The 20,389-nt window shown below is 33.6% G+C and overlaps 1 protein-coding gene across 3 annotated transcripts in view; it reads left to right on the top strand.

Moving 5' to 3' along the window:
• AFF4 (AF4/FMR2 family member 4) overlaps window positions 1-20,389 on the top strand; it is a 72,066-nt gene that overhangs the window by 12,547 nt on the left and 39,130 nt on the right. The window contains exons 1-2 of one of the 3 annotated variants that reach the window (XM_031953120.1): window positions 19,532-19,622; window positions 20,181-20,307. In XM_031953120.1, the coding sequence (XP_031808980.1) occupies window positions 20,185-20,307 (123 nt within the window). In that variant the 5' untranslated portion in view covers window positions 19,532-19,622; window positions 20,181-20,184. Of the gene's footprint in view, window positions 1-19,531; window positions 19,623-20,180; window positions 20,308-20,389 lie in introns of those variants that run through there. The other 2 variants (XM_012549851.3, XM_031953121.1) reach the window with 2 other exon arrangements.

Genomic DNA, 20,389 nt, shown 5'->3' with positions numbered 1-20,389 from the left:
CAATTTTACTTTTAATGGAGTTGTTTGTTGGATTTTTTCCCCATTTTACCAATTGTATCTTTAAAGGAGGTGTTCTCTTTTTCCATTTCACCAAATCTATTTTTTTAAAGCTACCCCCCAAAAATGCATTTTTAAGGAGTTGTTTTTTTCAGTCAATTTCTGTTTCCTTTTCCAAATTCTCCTGCAAAACCTTCTTTACCTTTCCCCATTTTTCTTCTAATTTTTTTTTAAAGGTCCTTTTTGAATTCTAAGAGAGCCTTTTGAGTTAGAGACCAGTTCATATCCCACTTTGAGGCTTCATCTGGAGGCATTTTGCCTTTAGTGTTCTCGGTTTATTCTTCCTTGTCTCCATAATAGCTGTCTGTGGTTAGAGGTCTTTTTGCTTTTTTTAAGCATTTTTAAAGGTTGAAGTCTGCTCACAGGGCACAGGACAGATTGTGCCAAGCTTCCTTTACAAAGTGACAGGGGCTTCTCATTGAGAAGCTGGGGCTTGTGGTGCTGCAAGCTTCCTCTCTGTCCTGGATGGGCCTGGCCAAGTGCCACCTGTTATGCTGGGTTTCAGGGGCTCACTATTTGCTCTCTGCAGTTACATTGGAAGTCTCACAGCTAGTCTTCTGATCCACTGGCCTTCCGAATCAGGACAGAGTAGTCAATGCCACTATATTGACTAAGAGCTTCCCACTAGATTCCTTGTGTGGGGCCTCTTCGCACTGTGCCTGCCAGGCTGCATACTTCCTCTCTCCCCAGTTAAAACAGACCTTTCCTGAAGTCCTTCCAAGATATCTTCTGATGGAAGTTTGTTACACTCCAAATATTTTTGATTCTGTCACTCAAAAATCTATTCAGAGATTTGATCTAGTTTGATTCTGAGGGAACCCAGGAAGAGCTCTTAGGTAAATTCATTTTACCTCTAACATCTTGGCTCTGCCCCTCTATTCTTTTCATTTATGCATAGTTTTCAAAATTTCCTCCTCTGCTTTTTTTGTTTTTTTTATTTTTATTTTTATTTTTATTTAATAGCCTTTTATTTATTTACAGGATATATACATGGGTAACTTTACAGCATTAACAATTGCCAAACCTCTTGTTCCAATTTTTCACCTCTTACCCCCCCCCCCCCCCCCCCCAAATGGCAGGATGACCAGTAGATGTTAAATATATTAAAATATAACTTAGATACACAATAAGTATACATGACCAAAACATTATTTTGCTGTACAAAAAGAATCAGACTCTGAATTATTGTACAATTAGCTTGTGAAGGAAATCAAAAATCTCTGCTTTTTTTGTGAGTCAATTGGGGTGGCTTGCCCAGAGTCACACAGTTAGAAGGTATTAAGTGTCCCTGGGCCAGTATTCAATCCACTACACCATCTAGCAGTCCCTGAAAGACTTTTCTAGATAGCATTTCCATGTGTCTCTTTTGTATTATCTGTTCTAGCTTCTCCCGGGTCCTAATTAGCTATAGGAAAGTGGTTTTTTTTTTTCCTTTCAAACATTTAAAAGCCTACAGAAATTCTCTTTTTCTGTCTCTTTAATTCTGGCCAACCTGGGAAGATAGACAAGAGGTATGCTGATAAGAAGAAAAGGAATCTTTCTTCCTAGTCTGCAGGGATTTAAGGCATTATAAACTAGAGACTAAATCCGTGACAAAAATGTAAGGTTTCTATCGTAAACTTTGCAAATTTGATTTGAAACATTTGAATTTTTAAATAAGTTTTTAGTAATGCTATAGAATTTGTTTTAAGGAAAAACAAAAATAAAACTGGAAGTTACATAGAAACCTTTATTTCTTTTTCACTGAAGAATGTAATGCCAGCAAAGAAGATGATTGAGAAGCTTGTTTAAATTAGGAAATAACTAAAGAGTAAATAAAATTTGGAAGAATGTTTTGGTGTTATTGCTGTTTTTTTCTTCTCTAAATGATAAAACAGAATTTAATTGATAGGTAAACCAGAAATAAAGTCTTTCTAAAAAATAAACCCCAAAGAGCAATATTATCATTAACTGTATTCTGAAATAAATCACCCTAAATTAGAAAGGAAAATTTAGTAGAATGAAGCTGTGTTCTATAAATAGTCTGGAATATGATTGAGAAATAAAGACTTGAGTAAGAAAGTAAGAGAAGCATAAGATCAGAATATAAAAAGAACAAGAAAATGGAGAGCTATCTGGAGAAAAGAAGAAAAAAAATTCAAGAAAAAAAATTCAAGCAAGTAGGGTTTGAGTGTAAAAGGGTTTTGGAAAGAAGTTTGAAGAAGGTTTTTGTTTTCTTGAGCTAAGAAGGTTATGAGAAATGTTATGCGGTTATTCTTTATTATATGGAAACTATAGTAATAAATTTACAGCATGGGCTTATTTGAAGGAAGTATATAAAAATTCTGCCCTTAAAGGATCATTAGATGGGATGGGTATATTTTATATACCCATGGGTATATGGGTCCTTATGTAAGGAATTTAATGATTGCATTATAGAAATTATAATGTTTGTAGTTTTCATGAAATTCCAAGAAAACCTTTATGGATTTTAAAATGTGGATGTTAATACAAGACTGTCAGTTTAAATCTTTGGCAGTAGATTAATGAAAATAGTATAGCCTATAATGTGAATCTAGTTTTGGCCAAATTGAGATGGTTTTAAACAGTCATTTTTGTAAGATTTTGAGTTCCAAATTTTTTTCTCCCTCTCTTCTTTATGTCTTTCTTTCCCACGACAGCAAATAATCTGATATAGGTTATACATACACAGTCATTTTAAACATATTTCCATATTAGTCATTTTGTTTTAAAAAAAAAATTAGAACAAAAGGGAAAAAAATCACAAGAAAGAAAAAGCAAACAAAAAAAGATGAAAATAGTATGCTTCGATTTAGATTCAGCTTAAATCTCTCATTTTCTAATTCCTTGCCACCCCCAAAAAGAGCTGCTACAAATAATTTTGCAAATTTACATGTGGGTCCTTTTCCCTCTTTATGATCTCTTTGGGATATAAAATCAGTAGTGACAGTATATGCTATTATTTATAAGAATAGAGTCGATTGAATTTATTCTAGTTTTATTTTAAGTGAGATGTGTTCTGCTTTTGGGATAATTGTGATGTTTAACCCTCTATAAATAGAATTTAATGATTTCACCTCTGTTTACCTCAGTTTCCCAATTTGTAAAGGAGAAAAATTATAGCACCTATCTTCTAGGGTTGTTGTGAGGACCAAATGATATAATTGTGCAGTGTTTAGCACTGTGCCTGTCACATGGTAGGCACCATAATATTAACTGTTATTATTGTTCTTTACTTACATGTAATTATTTCTTACTGTATAACTATGTAGACTTTCAGATGTGAATAGTATGAAATGCCAAAGGTGATAAAATAAATGCCTTTTCTATATAAGATAATTTGTAAATGCATTCCGCCGAATTGAGGTCGTCTTCACTGGTAAGAAGTTTTGTTTCACTATAAGATGTTGTGTATATTGTTATTGTGCTTCTAAAATTTTTTGTGAAGTTTGGTAAACTGGTAAACAGTTTTATTAGAAAGGTAACTTTTAATTCATACTTTGTTAGATTATGAATTTGAGCTATTAAAAGAATGTGGTCAGGGGAACTAGGTGACACAATGGATAGAGTACCCACCCTGAAATCAGGAGGATCCAAGTTCAAATCCAGCCTCAGACATACTAGCTGTGTGACGCTGAGCAAGTCACTTAATTCTGTCTCAAAAAAATAAAAAATGTGATCAAAATGTTTAAAAATTGTTAAATATTTAATTGGATATTTTGCTTTAAAGTGGCCAATACTAAATTACTGTTGGAAGAAAAAAGTAACAAAGTCCTCTAAAGTTATCTTTATCTGTAGGATTACTTAAGGTTGTTTGCTTAAGCAAGGTCATAAACTCTTATCAGTATTTTGAAAGAATCTGGTAAATGTTTTGAAATTCTAAATAATGAATTGGTTCACTGAGAAAATAGGATCCCTCTTCCATCACAAATACTTATGATGTAGAAGTGGTTTATGTGATGATTCGTGATTATGAAAATTTTGAAAGTAGCCAGTGGGTTTTTTTTTTCATATATTAAGTATCAATCTGGAATTCTAGAACATGATTATTCTCTTAATTTATAATGAATGATTTTTATACCAGGATGAATTTAAATTGAAAAAAAGAGAAAGAAAGCAAAAGCTGTTGAGTGAATTTTTTTCAAAATTTGGGGTAAATTTTTTTATAGTTAACTGTTATTGCAACATAAGAGAAATGATTACCCTAATGAAAGTGGTATCCCCATGAATAGTGAAATTTTGCTATTCAAGGTAAAAGTTTTTGGAACTATAATTTGATATTGTTCTCAGTTTTGATTTCAGATATTATAATATCAGGTTAATAAGTCAATTCAAGGGAAATATCATGTGCTTCCTGAGAGCCATTATAGGTGGATGGAAAGAGTTGAAGGGATGACCTTGGCAGATACAGGATCCTTTTGACTCAGTTTCTCCCTCATTACTATTTTATTTATGAATAAGAAATTTTCCCACCTGGTTAATTCTAAACCTGGTTACAATAACCTATAAATAATGTGGGACTTTGCTGTGTGAGCCTGGAATTAAACAGTTAGTTAAGGGACTTTTTTTTCCCCTCTCGTGACTTATGTTGTCTGCTCTTAAGGGGATACTTTTGATATTGTTATAACCGTGTCCCTCCTTTTTCCTTTCATAACATTTTTTGTTATCAGGATAGGTAGGCAGATGTTGCAATACTAAATCTGTTAAATAATTAATGTCGAAAAATCTGAATTAGTATAATAGAATGAAAGTAAGAAAAATCTTACTTTCTAAAAATTATTTATAGTATTTTATTTTCCCAAATACATGCAAAGTTAGTTTTCATTATTTACCTTCACAAAATCTTGTGTCCTAAATTTTTGGAACAGTTCAAAGCAAACAATCCAATATAAGTTAAACATATAAAATTTTTCTAAACATGTTTCCACATTTGTCATACTGTACAAGAAAAATCTACTCAAAAGGGAAAAAATTTGGGGGAGGGAGGAGAAAACCAAACAACAACAAAAAAAAAAGGTGAAATATGCTTTGAAATACATTCAGTCTCCATACTCTCTGTATTCAGCTGGCAGACATCTGTTGCAGCCATCCTGATTGAGAGCTCAAATGGAAAGGACACAATGAAAAGTTTTTTTTCCTCTGCAAATATGCAATAAATAGTATTAGAAATAGTGGCTGATAATTTGAGGGCCCATAATGTATGCAGGAATCTGAAATCTTATGTCGGGATCAAATTATGTGAGTGTTATATGTCTTTTATAATACAGTATACGATATAATACAAATTTTCTATCATATAATAGCTCTTTTGTTACAGCATTAGTAACAGATAAGTAACAGATCATGTTTCAGTCATAGTATTCTGGTATTAGAGACCTGATTAAAAGCATAGTAATCAGTATGGATTCCTAAATGTTATAATACTTGCCATTGTTGATATACAACTTACCCAATAAATCTCAGAGATCTTTCAAGGTGCCAGGAGAGAGTTTATTCAGTTCTCATGAGAAGTGGGCAGTCACAATAAATTGGTAAATCATTTTTACATTTTGATAAAGGCCTCATTTCTAAAATATATAGAGAATTGACTCAGATTTATAAGAATTCAAGCCATTCTCCAAATGGTCAAAGGATATGAACAGACAATTTTCAGATGAAGACATTAAAATTATTTCTAATTATATGAGAAAGTGTTCTAAATCACTACTGATCAAAGAAATGCAAATTAAGACAACTCTGAGATACTACTAGTACACATCTCTCAGATTGACTAGGATGACAGGAAAAGACAAGGATGAATGTTGGAGGGAATGTGGGAAAACTGGGGCACTAATATGTTGTTGGTGGAACTGTGAACGGATCCAGCCATTCTGGAGTGCAATTTGGAATTATGTTCAAAAAATTATCAAACTGCATACCCTTTGACCCAGCAATATTTCTATTGGGCCTATATCCCAAAGAGATCTTGAAGGAACAGGACCCACATGTGCAAAAATATTTGTGGCAGCCCTTTTCGTAGTGTCAAGAAACTAGAAATTGAGTGGATGCACATCAATTGGAGAATGGCTGAATAAATTGTGATATATGTTCTATATTACTGTTCTATAAGAAATGATCAGGAAGATATTTTTAGAGAGGCCTTGAGAAAGTTATATGAACTGATGTTAAGTGAAATGAGCAGAACCAGGAGATCATTGTACACAACAACATCATTATTGTACGATGATCAATTCTGATGAAGTAACTCTTTCCAACAATGAGGTGATTGATGCCAGTTCCATTGATCTTGTGATGAAGAGAACCATCTACACCCAGAGAGAGGACTGTGGGAACTGAATATGAATCACAACATAACATTCTTACTCTTTTTGTTGTTTGTTCACTTGAGTCTTGTTTTCTACTCAATTACATTATTTTTTTGATTTGATTTTTCCTGTGCAGCAAGATAATTGTATAAATATGTTTATGCATGTTGGATTTAACATATATTTTAACATGTTTATCATATACTGGATTACCTGTCATCTAGAGGAGAGGATGGGGAGAGAGAGGAGAAAATCTGAAACACAAGACTATGCAAGGGTCATTGTTAAATTATTCATACATAAGTTTTGAAAATAAAAAGCTTTATTTAGAGAGAGAGAAGGAGGGAGGGAGAAGTGAGAGCTTTCAGCACAGACAGAAGGGGCAATAAATAATATCGGCTTTCCCCCGTCATTGACTCATTCTAATTGACTGAGAATATGACTTTATATTCTAGCACTGGAATTGCACTTCTGGAGAAAAGAGAGGAGGTATCCCTCAGAAAAGGAGATGTTTTCTTCATAAATAGAAATGACAACTACAAGAATTGTGCGCTCCCTTCCTGGGAATTTCTAAACATTATTCCTCATGAGTCAGGAGGCTGATCAGTAGGATGTTTTAGCTGAAGGTGTAATTTCAGATCACCTCAGGCCTCAGATGTCCATTTGGGCTTCAAGTAAGGAGCAAGTCCTTTTACATGTATGGTGAGTCCAACCACATTTGTGGGTGCGGATGGCTGTGTCTGAAATCAATAAAATCTGAAAAGGACCATCAGCCCGGGTTAATTTTTCTTCTTTCCATACTTTTATATATACCCAATCACCAACCTGGAATTTGTATATGGAAAAACCCAAAGGAGGAGTTTGGGCAATCATTAAAGACTTAAAATACCTTTTTAGGAATAAATTTTTGATATTAAATATAGGTTCCCAGGTTTGTTGTGAAGATAGAGGAGGAGAGGTGAGGAAGGGATGGCTGTATAATAATTTATAGGGTAGAGGTTTGGTTCTAATTCTTATTAAAGCCAGGGGCAGACATGTAATGCATGGTAAGTGGGTTTCCATTGCCAATTTAGTTAATTGTCTTTTGATTTCCTGATTCATCTGTTCAACCTTGCCAGAGGACAGCGGGTATGAAAATCCCAGTGATTTCTAGTGCTTTGGCTAAGTCTCTCAGATTCTTGGCTGTGAAATGAGTTCCCTGGTATAAGTCTGTACTCTCCACTATTCCATATCTAGGGATGATTTGCTCTAATAAAGTCTTTTTTTTTTTTTAATTAAAGCTTTTTATTAACAAAGTATATGCACAGGTAATTTTTCCAACACTGACCCTTGCAAAACCTTTTGTTCCAAATTTTCCCCTCCTTCCCCCCACCCTCTCCCCTAGCTGGCAGGTAGTCTAATACATGTTAAATATATTGAAATAGATGCTAAATCCAATATATATATATATATATATATATATACACACACATATTTATACAGTTATCTTGCTGCACAAGAAAAATCAAATCAAGAAGGAAGGAAAAGAAAAACAGAGAAAGAAAACAAAATTCAAGCAAATAACAACAGAAGAGAGTGAGAGTGCTATGTTGTGTTCCACACTCTGTTCCCATAGTTCTTTCTCTGGGTGTAGATAGATTGCTGTCTTTATCACTGAACAAGTGGAACTAGTTTGAATCAGCTCAATGTTGAAGAGGGCCAGGTCCATCAGAATTGATCATCGTATAGTCTTCTTGTTGCCATGTATCTCCTCGTTCTGCTCATTTCACTTAGCATCAGTTCGTGTAGGCCTTTCCAAGCTTTTCTGAAATCACCCTGCTGGTCATTTCTTAGAGAACAATAGTATTCCATAACATTCATATTCCATAATTTATTAAGCCATTCTCCAATTGATGGGCATCCACTCAGTTTCCAGTTTCTTGCCACTACAAGGAGTACTGCCACAAACATTTTTGCATGTGGGTCTCTTTTCCTTTAAAATCTCTTTGGGATATAATCCCAGTAGAAACACTGCTGGGTCAAAGGGTATGCACAATTTGATAAGTTTTTGAGCATAGTTCCAAACTGCTTTCCAGAATGATTGGATCTGTTCACAGTTCCACCAACAATGTATCAGTATCCCAGTTTTCCCACATCCCTTCCAAAATTTGTCATTATCCTTTCATGTCATTTTAGCCAATCTGAGAGGTGTGTAGTGATATCTCAGAATTGTCTTAATTTGCATTTCTCTGATCGATAGTGATTTGGAGCATCTTTTCATGTGGCTACAAATAGTTTCAATTTCTTCATCTGAAAATTGTGACCATTTATCAATTGGAGAATGGCTTGAACTATTATAAATTTGAGTCAATTCTTTATATGTTTTAGAAATGAGGCCTTTATCAGATCCTTTGAATGTAAAAATGTTTTCCCAGTTTATTGCTTCCCTTTTAATCTTGTCTGCCTTAGTTTTGTTTGTACAAAAACTTTTTAAGTTAATATAATCAAAATTATCTATTTTGTGATCAATAATGATCGCTAGTTCTTCTTTGGTCACAAATTCCTTCCTCCTCCGTAGGTTTGAGAGGTAAACTATCCTATATTCTTCTAATTTGTTTATTATATTCTTTATGTCTAGATCTTGAACCCATTTTGACCTTATCTTGGTATATGGTGCTAGGAGTGAGTCTATGCCTACTTTCAAAATTTCCCAGCAGTTTTTGTCGAATAGTGAATTCTTAATCCCCAAAGCTGGGGCCTTTAGGTTTGTCAAATAACTAGATTGCTATAGTCATTGACTATTTTATTTTGTGAACCTAACTTATTCCACAGATCAACTTCTCTATTTCTTAGCCAGTACCAAATGGGTTTGATGACCACTGCTTTATATATAATATAATTTTAGATCTGGTACAGCTAAGCCATCTTCATTTGCTTTTCTCTTCATTAAATCCTTTGAAATTCTTGACCTTTTGTTCTTCCAGATGAATTTTGTTATTTTTTCTAGATCAGTAAAATAGTTTCTTGGGAGTTTGGTGGTATAGCACTAAATAAATAGATTAGTTGAGAGTATTGTCATCTTCATTATAAATATTCGCTTGACCTATCCACAAGCACTTGTTATTTTTCCAGTTGCCTTCTTTCTTTGTGTGTCAAGTGTTTGTAGTTTTGCTCATATAGTTCCTGACTTTCCCTTGGTAGATAGATTCCCAAATATCTTATACTATCGACAGTTATTTTAACTGGAATTTCTCTTTGTCTCTCTTGCTTTTGGATTTTGTTAGTGATGTATAAAAATGCTGATGATTTATATGGATTTATTTTGTATCCTGCAACTTTGCTGAAGTTGTGGATTGTAATAAATAAATAAAAAACTTTTTTAGTTGATTTTCTAGGGTTTTCTAAGTATACCATCATATCAACTCCAAAGAGTGATAATTTGGTTTCCTTATTACCTACTCTTAATTCCTTTAATCTCTTTTTCTTCTCTTATTGCCAATGCTAGCATTTCTAATACAATATTGAATAGCAGTGGTGACAGTGGGCAACCTTCTTTTGCCCCTAATCTTATTGGGAATGGTTCCAGTTTATCCTCATTACATATGATACTTGCTGATAGTTTTAAACAGATGCTACTGACTACTAAGGAAAAGTCCATTTATTCCTATACTCGCTAGTGTTTTTATTAGGAATAGGTATTGGATTTTATCGAATGCTTTTTTTGTATCTATTAAGATAGTCATATGGTTTTTGTTAATTTGGTTATTGATATAGTCAGTTATGCTAATAGTTTTCCTAATATTGAACCAGCCCTGCATTCCTGGTATAAATCCTACTAAGTCATGGTGTGTTATCCTGGGGATGATTATCTGTAATCTCTTAGCTAATATTTTATTGAAGATTTTTGCATCAGTATTCATTAGGGAGATTGGTCTATAATTTTCTTTCTCTGTTTTCGTCCTACCTGGTTTAGGCATCAGTACATATATGTCATAAAAAGAATTTGGTAGGAGTCCTTCATTCCCTATTTTTTCAAATAGTGCATATATATGTATATATTGGAGTTAATTATTAAGTTCTTTAAATGTTTGGTAGAATTCACATGTAAATCCATCTGGTCCTGGGGATTTTTTCTTAGGGAGTTGATTAATAGATTATTCTATTTCTTTTTTCTAAAATGGGACTATTTAAATAATTTATTTCCTCTTCTGTTAATCTGGGCAATCTATTTTTGTAAGTATTCCTCCATTTCACTTAGGTTGTCAAATTTATTGGCATAAAGTTGGGCAAAGTAACTCCTAATAATTGCTCTGATTTCCTCTTCATTGGTGAATAGTTCTCCCTTTTCATTTTTGAAACTAACAATTTGATTTTCCTCTTAACTTTTTCTAATCAAATTAACTAAAGGTTTATCTATTTTGTTGGTTTTCATAAAGCCAACTCTTGGTTTTATTTATTCATTTAATAGTTTTTTTTTTTTTACTTTAAATTTTATTGATCTCCTTTTATTTTGAATTTCAAGTTTGGTATTTGATTGAGTTTTTTAAAAATTTGTTCTTTTTCTAGCTTTTTTAGTTGTAAGTCCAATTTATTGATCTCTTTCTCTATTTTATGCAAGTAAGTATTTAGAGATATCAATTTTTCCCTTATTACTGCTTTGGCTGCATCCCACAAATTTTGATATGTTGTCTCATTATTGTCATTCTTTTAGATGAAATGATTGATTGTGTCTATGATTTGCTGTTTCACCCATTCATTCTTTAGGATGAGATTATTTAGTTTACAATTTCTTTTTGGTCTATTTTCCTCTGTCCTTTTATTGAATGTAATTTTTTATTGCATCATGATCTGAAAAAAATGCATTTACTATTTCTGCCTTTTTACATTTGATTTCTGCCTTTATGTCCTAATATATAGTCAATTTTTGTATAGGTTCCATGAACTGCTGAGAAGAAAGTATACTTCTTTCTGTCACCACTCAATTTTCTCCAAAGATCTATCATATCTAGCTTTTCTAGTATTCTATTTATCTCTTTAATGTCTTTTTTATTTATTTTGTGTTTTGATTTCTCTAATTCTGGAGAGAGCAAGGTTGAGATCTCCTACTAGTATAGTTTTGCTATCTATTTCTTCTTGTGACTCTCTTAACTTCTCCTTTAGGAATTTAGGAGCTGCACCACTTGGTGCATATATGTTTAATATTGATATTGCTTCATTATCTAGCAAGATATAGTTTCCCTCATCTCTTAATTAGAACAATTTTTGCTTTTGCTTTTGCTTGATCTGAGATGAGCATGGCTACCCATGGGTGTTTCTTTTCCAAAACACAGCCAGGTGATGAGAGTTCAGATCTTTTATTGTGTCCTTCAATATAGTCCAGTTAGCCCAGAAGCCTATATCTCCACTTGGTTCTAAGAGCCTCCACCCGAATGTCTCCAAATTCAAAGATTTGTCCTTCTGACTCCAGCAAGCACCAAGGTAGAAGATATGATGAGTCTCTCTTGCCTCAAAGATAGGGCTTGTAGGCTTTCTTGCAGAGTGTTCCTCTCCGACTCCTGGGAATGCTCCCAAGTAAAAACTCTCTTGAGCTCCCAAGAAAAACTCTTTCGGATGGCTTACTGGAGCTGTATTTATGCTACTTCTCCAAGAGTGGGATTGTAGGATATCTCTCAGCATGCTCTCTGGCCCTAAGGGAAGTGTGAATTCAGATATCTCTTTCTAAACCCTGACCTCTCCCAAACGTGTGAATCCCATTGAGTACTTAGATATTTATGAGCTCTCTAAAGGTGTGAACACAAGCATTGTTTCCATCAGTTGTACTTAGTTGTACTTGAAACCTTGTTTCAAGTTCTTATCTCCTTCTAAGATCAAATCAATCATATTGAACCATGCCAAATTAGATAATTATTGTCTCTATCAACTCCAATGTCTTAACACTTTGTAAAGATTCCAACAGTCCTTCCCCTTTAGAGACCCTCCCCCTTTCTTATACCTTTCCCCTACTATTTCTGTTTTCCCTTCTATTTAGCCTACTCCTTCCCTTTTTGCCTTTCCCCTCCCAGTTTTCTATAAGAGAAATTTCTCGGTGAAACCAAATATATCTAATATTCTTTTTTTGAGCCAAATCTGATTAGACTAAGATTCACACAATATTCGTCACTCTTCTTTCCCTCAATTATAATAGGTTTTCTTTGCCTCTTCCTGAGATGTAATTTTACTCATTTTGCCTTTACTTTCCTCTTTTTTTCTGTTGCAATTCCCCTTTCACCACTAGTCTCTTTTTTTATATTATAATAGTAAAAATCAGATTATACATGTATTTTTTTTTTTTTTTTTTTTTTTTTAATGCTGAGGCAATTGGGGTTAAGTGACTTGCCCAGCGTCACATAGCTAAGAAGTGTTAAGGGTCTGAGGCCAGATTTGAACTCAGGTATTCCTCATTTCAGGGCTGGTGCTCTATCCACTGTACTACCTAGCTGCCCCTATACATGTATTCTTTATGTATATCTATAACAGAAATAGTTCTCAATAGTTTTTTTTCTTTTTATCTTTTTATACTTCTCTTGAGTTCTATATTTGGAGGTCAAATTTTTTGTTAAGCTCTGGTCTTTTCATCAAAAATAAATGCAATTCACCAGTTTCATTGAATGTCCATCTTCTAACCTGAAAGGAAATGCTCATTTTAGCAGAGTAATATATTTTTGAATTGTTTCTTTCTTGCTGCTTGTAATATTTTTTTCTTGGTCCTATAGTTTTGAAATTTATCCACAATATTCCTTGGGGTTTTAATTTTGGGGTCTCTTTCAAGAGATGTTCAGTGAATTCTTTCAGTGGTCATTTTACTTTCTGATTCTATGACATGCAGGCAGTTCTCTTTGATGATTTCCTGAAAAATACTGTCTAAGCTCTTTTTTTCATCATAGATTTCAGGGAGTCCAATAATCCTTAGATTGTCTTTCCTAGATCTATTTTCCGGGTCAGTTAGATAATTTACATTTTTTCTTTTCTTTTTTTTTTTTTTCTTTTTGGTTTTGCTTAACTGATTCTTGTTTTCTCATTGTCATTTATTTCTATTTGTCCAGTTCTGAATTTTAGTGAGTTGTTTTCTTCATTTAGTTTTTTTGTTTTGTTTTGTTTTTTTACTTTTTGTATTTGTTCAGTTGAATTTTTAAATGAGTTGTTTTGTTCTATGGAATTTTATTTTCCATTTCACAAGTTCTGTTTTTCTTATCAAATCCATCTTTTAATGAGTTATATGCTTTTTCCATACCCTCTTGTAAAGTGTTCATTTCCTTTCCCCATTTTTCTTCTAGCTCTCTTAAGATCCTTTTTAATTCCTTCTAAGAGAGCCTTGTGTGATGGGGATATAACCTGTATCACTTTTTGGTGCTTCATCTGGAGAAAATTTGCCTTTAGTCTCCTCAGGATTTGAAATCTCTTCTCTTTCATCATAAAAGCTGTCTATCATCAGAGTTCTCTTTACCTTTTTACTCAGTTTTTAAAAAACATTAAAGTCTGCTTTTTAGGGCAGGGGAGGTTTTCCAAGCAGCAGCTTAAGCTGTGTGCTGGGTTAGTGCTGACTCATTCCTGGTGCTGGCTGGGTGTGGCCAGATCCCATGAGATTCTTGTGGTTTGGGGGGTTCACTATTTACTTTTTGTGTTGGATATTTTCTAACTTTTCTAATTTCTCTCCTGATCTACTGGCTTGCAGCCAGGGCAGAGTAGTCAACACTGCTGCTGTAGATTCTGCCATGTGGAGACTTCACCAATCCAGGACTCTGCACTGTCTGTGCTGATGGTTGTGCTTAACTGCTTGTGTTGGCTGCCTCCCTCCCATTTCCAATTGAAACAGACCTTTTCTGGCCATCTTCTAAATTATCCTCTGCTGGTAATTTGTTGCACTCCCAATATTTGTGGGTTGTGCCATCAGAGCTAATTCAGAGCCTGGATTTGCTAATTAGTCTGAGGGTTGTAAGAGAAAGTCAGAAAAACATGTGTTGTCTCTGCCATCTTGGACCTACTCCTGGAAGTCAGCTTTTTTTTTTTTTTTTTAAAGAGCATATAGCTTTTAAAACTTCCCAGTTTAGGTTTTGTTTTATTTGGGGATTTTCCTTATATTTTGTTATTTGTATTTATTAAGAATATTGTCAAATAATTTCTTAAAATCTTCCTCATGATATTACTGTTCTGTAAGAAATGACCAACAGGATAATTTCAGAAAGGCCTGGAGAGACTTACATGAACTGATGCTGAGTGAAATGAGCAGGACCAGGAGATCATTATATACTTCAACAACAATACTATATGATGACCAGTTCTGATGGACCAGGCCATCCTCAGCAACGAGATCAACCAAATCATTTCTAATGGAGCAGTAATGAACTGAACTAGCTATGCCCAGAAAAAGAACTCTGGGAGATGACTAAAAACCATTACATTGAATTCCCAATCCCTATATTTATGCACACCTGCATTTTTGATTTCCTTCACAAGCTAATTGTACAATATTTCAGAGTCTGATTCTTTTTGTACAGCAAAATAACGTTTTGGTCAGGTATACTTATTGTGTATCTAATTTATATTTTAATATATTTAACATCTACTGGTCATCCTGCCATCTAGGGGAGGGGGTGGGGGGGTAAGAGGTGAAAAATTGGAACAAGAGGTTTGGCAATTGTTAATGCTGTAAAGTTACCCATGTATATATCCTGTAAATAAAAGGCTATTAAAAAAAAACCACTAAAAAAAAAATATTCCTCATGACAGTGAATAGTTAGGGTGTAGTAATAATGATGTTATTTTTGTAGTAATTTAATATTCTAACAAAGGACCTTAATATTTTGATGACCAACTGGTTACCAACACAATAGAACTTTCTCTAATCTTGGTAGACTTGTAAGTTGCCCATGGGAGAAAAAAAAAGCTCCTGACTCAAAATCCTTTTCTAGTAGACTGAACATGTCTTTACCAGTTAGACTAGTCTCCTGAAAAGATGATCTTTCAAAAGGTATTTTGGACATAATTGATTATTTAATTTTGTGCCAATAAATCCTAGAAAAAACTAAACTTCAAGTAGTATCTTTTGTAGGAAGTTATGTCAGCTTCTTAAATTAGATCTGACTTCTATGTTAGAATGAATTAATAATTAATATAATAGGTATTGCTAGAAAATGTCATCTATGACCACTGAGGATTCGCCTTATTTCATTGAAAGAACATTCATGTTGAGATTGCCTACTATTGAAGGCACTCATGGTGTATGTGGCACATTATTGCTTTTTTTAAGTGTCTCTATAATTTCCAGAAATGCATTGTTTTCCATTTCTCAGTGCAATGTGGAAACTTACTGAAATAAACCTCTCTCAGGGTCGACCTTGTATTTGACAGTTAGTAGATTCCCTTCCCATCTCTGACAGGTAGTACAGAGAGATAGCTTAAGAGGAAAATCTTGCTTGCATCCTTTGCTTTCTCTTTGTGTTCCTCTAGCCTTTCCCTCCCCCTTATAAAAAATAATTTGTGGTCTCATTCTTGTTCTGATTTGATCAGTAGGGGAAAGAAGAGGCATATTTTTACAAAATATGTCAGAGTAGAGTTAAGTGAAGATTTATTCCATAAGAAATGACAAGGATACAAAGAAATATAGGAAGGCTTATATGAAATAGTCTTATACAAAGTTTGGGATGAAGGATATACGGAGTACAGGAGAACTTCTATAAGAAGAGAGAATCAAGCTGTAATGTGTTGAAGCTTGAGTTGATGCACTGAGGTCCCAAGCACATGAAGCTAAATAGTAATTGGACTATACCCTATTAATATATATGTTTGGATAAAGAATGGTCCCTGCCCACTCTCTGTGCAAGTCCTGATGTGTTGTATAGGAAATGACGATTTTGGTGGGTGGAGGTGGAGAGACAGGAAGAGAAGCTGGGGGAGATTAAGCCTGGGTTCTATGCTCCTAGCTGCTGTGTGGCTGTTGGTCTAGCTAGCTTCTTGACTCAGCTGCACACATTGCTATTGCCCATTCCCTTCCACCTCCGATCTTTCTTCACTGAGAATAAAGATTGATGATTTTCCCCTAACCTGAATTCCTGACTCCGGCTGATTTTAAAATACGCGGTCTTCACATCAAGCATTGGAGAAGCTCTGACATCAAAATTTTTGACAAATCCCTACACAATCTCTTCAAAAGATAACTCTTTTCTGTGCTAATGTGTAAACAGCTTTAGGCAGTACCCCTGTAAATGTCATGAAACTTTCAACTAAAAGAGGATACTTTAAAATCTTGAGCTTTAATTCTTGAAGTATCTGATAAAACCAGTCAGCTCTAGACCTTAAAGTTAAAAAAAAAAAAAAAAAATAGAAAATGTTAAGACTATCATTTAGCAATGTCAGAGGGAGGGTGAACAAGTCTTAATTAAGCTTCTATCATGTGCCAGATACTGTGCAAACAGTTTACAAATATTATCTCATTTAATCTTTACAACACTATTTTACAGTTGTGGAAACAGAGGCAAACAGGCCTTATTAAAAAAAAAAAAAAAACTTTTCTGACGTTTTTACCTTATATGTAGCAACCAGATTGGATATTGTACACCCTGGCTCACAGTAACAAAAAACAGTTTGTCTCTTTAAGAGTCTTGTATTAAGTAAGAATTGCTTAGTGTCAGTTTTTTCCCCACTGGTTTCATGTAATATTTTTGTCACTGTTGACCAAATGAATCAATTAGAACATCCTCATCTTTGCCTTTAAAATCTTCCTTGAGGTCAGGAGTTAGTTGCTCCATGAAGTTTTCCTTGATTTCTTGCAAGTGTTATCTTAAGTTTTCTTATAGCCCTTTGGATCACTCCTTTATCACCATTTTATTCTAATTTTGTACATGTCTTATGTCTTTACTAGCAGATTGTAAACCTCTTGAGAGATGAGCAAAGTAGTTTTCAGCTTCCTTTTGTATCTGAATGCCTAGTGCACTGTCCTTTCCCTATAGTAGATACCTCAATCCTTTAAATTTAATTGAATCCTAAATTTTTAGCAATAGGATTACTGGGGAACCTTAGCCCCTCCTAGTTAATAGGAGTGAGAAAAGTAAACTTCATATTTCCTTTTGTTATTTTCAAACTTAGCTTTTAAAAACCTCGCCATAAGTTGAAAGGGAAGAATAGAGTTTGGAGGTTCCCAAAGATCCATAGATGGCTACACAGTATATAGCTGATTTTAAATCTCCCTATAGAGATGGTTGTTTGGGTAAATTGAGGAATAGTAATAACTTCTTCTATAAGAGTGCTGGCAATATATGGGACATAATTAGGGGAGGCAGCTCTTGGAATAGCGTATTGGCCTTGAAACATTAGCTAAGTCATTTTTCCCTTTTGAATCTCAGGTGTGTGTGTGTGTGTGTATAAATAGGCTTATTAATGCTTCTTCTATCAGTTATATTTATATCTGAATTATTGAAGAAAAATCATAATATATATACTCTTGTTAAGTACCTTTTCTAGTTAGACTAGGGAAAATGAGTGGGTAAGAATTATGTGAGCTCTTTATAATTACTTTTGATCTTCTGCCAAATAGGAGCTATATTTCTACTTCTTCCCACTCCAGACATTTTAAAGACCTCAAAATAAACTCATCTTCTAGATCACTTATGAAAAATATAAGGAAAATTCTGCCAGGATAAAGAAGGGATGTAGGTGGGACAAAGGGCACAAAGAGTTTATTTATACTTCTCCTTCCATCCCCTTTGAAATTTTGACCAATTGTTTTTTACTTACTCATTCCAGGGAAGCTATTTTCTATCTAAACTTAGTGGGTTCAGATTGTAATTTCATCAGTGATGGTCATATTTAGATAAGTTTTTAGTATATAACACAGATTCCATGCAATTCGTTTCCAAAGAATATTTTTTTTTAACTTTAATCCAGTTCCTGTAGAATTGTTGTAGATTTTCAATGAAGAATTCAAATTAATTAGGTAATTATATTGGTGTTTTAAGAAATTAGGGGGAAATTTCACTTTTTATTGAAATAACTATTCAAAAAGATCAAATTAGCTTCTCCTTATTAATTTCTTAGAAAATGCCAATAATTCTCATTCCCATTCTCCAAAAGAAGATAATGAAAATTTTCACAAATAACTTTGATGAAACTTTTAGAATGAAATTTAGTGTAAATGCTGATTGCATATTAGCATACATTTCAACAAAACAAAGATTCTCAGGTGTAGAAATTTTACTTTGGATTTTATTCATGACTAAAACAAAATAAGATAAACTAATCTTTTAAAGTTTGATAAGACAACTTTTAGTAAAGCTTCAGAATGTAAAGGAATCAGATAATCAGCAAGCACTTATTAAAGCTGCTGTTTGCTTGGCATTGTGCTAAGAACTGGGAAGACCAAAAAAGTAAAAGACATTTTCTCTGCTTTCAAAAAGTTTATAAACTTTATTTTTGTACAATATCCTAACAGTGTGACAAGATTTTTGGCTTAAGTATTCACTCAGAAGTTGTTTTTTTGTTTTTTTGTTTGTTTGTTTGTTTTATTTTGTTTTTTTAAGGGCATTCTTAATAAATAGTTATGTGAAATATATATATGTGAATAGGATCAAATATTTTGAAATTAATATTTTTGTTTTCAGATATTGGTCCTCTGAGCATTCAATTGAATATTCTATAACTCCCTTATTTTAAGTTTTTTTTACTCAAGTCATTTTATTTCTTCTAAGAAAACAAAATAGTCATAATTTTCTTATTAGATTAAGTACATAGTATGAGACTAGAATTGCCTGGTCTTTGCCATTAGCAGGGCTATTCTTAATGAAACCAGGACAAATGGTCTAGGATTTTCAGAGAAGTAGGTTGTGCATAGCCTTCTTTGGTAATCCATTCCAGTTACTTTTTTTAATTCTCTCTTTTACCTAAATCCTTTCTGCTGACTCACCTTGTTCTGCTCTTAGAAGAAACAGAACATGTCAAACAGCTTTTTAAAGAAATAAAAATGCCCTTTTCCCCTTGAAAGCAAAATTTTCTGTTTTTCAATACATTCTAATGACATTAATCCAAGATAATTTTGAGTAAAATTGTTACATTGTCTCCCATTCCTCCCACCCACCCCCAACATGCCTGGATTAGATGCTCCAGTTTTGCCCTTTATTGAAATATTAATTTATTTAGAGCAGAAATGTCGTTTTTTAGGGAATCTAGAACAACAGCAAAGCTGAGGTCAAACTGCCATACAGGATGGACACCAAGGAAGCTGTGTTGGGAACAAAAAGAAATCAAAATAAGGTAGATGAAAAGTAGAGAACAAGCACTGGCCTGTTGGGGACATGGGAAAAAGGGAAGGGGGAGGAGGGAGGAGAATGGGCATAATAATTCAAGTTAGGAGAATATTAAAATGAGGAAATTTCTTAAGAAGAAAACCTAGAAGCATAATAGTAAATGGTGGTAAGTTGGGTTTCACTGGTGCCTTCCTTCAGAACTTAGAGAAATCACATTTACAAATTTCCCTTGCTTGATTTGTATTAAACTCCTTTTAACAAATTTACTTATATTAAATTAAAAGTGTGTTGGTGGAAGGGATTGGACAATTTTGGTTATGATTTCATGTGTAAATTATTGCATAAAATTCATTAATGAAACATGTTTCAGTAGTGACTAGAAAGAAACAACATTCAACAATTCATAATCGTACTTAGGTAGTGTCCTTTGTATTTGGGAAAGAGGTTGTAATAAGGAACTCTCCAATTTTACATTCTCAATGGACAACATATTCAATATAACAGATGTTGTTTTATCTTTTTTTCCTCTTCTGTCCATGATAGAATATTATGTTTTTGTTCATAGCAACATGAACCGTGAAGACCGGAATGTGCTTCGTATGAAAGAAAGGGAAAGGCGAAATCAGGAAATTCATCAGGGTGAAGAAGCCTTCCCACCCAACTCTCCTCTCTTTGCTGAACCATACAAAGTTGTGAGTTTGCCTAATTTTAAACTTGCATCAAAACTAAAATGTAATGGTTCTGTATTATGGTTTTTTTTTTTTAACTTGAAAA

Source organism: Sarcophilus harrisii, chromosome 2 (genome assembly GCF_902635505.1).
Source record: "Sarcophilus harrisii chromosome 2, mSarHar1.11, whole genome shotgun sequence".
In the NCBI taxonomy this organism is placed as follows: Eukaryota; Metazoa; Chordata; class Mammalia; order Dasyuromorphia; family Dasyuridae; genus Sarcophilus; species Sarcophilus harrisii.
This window is presented reverse-complemented; position numbering and strand designations above follow the sequence as displayed.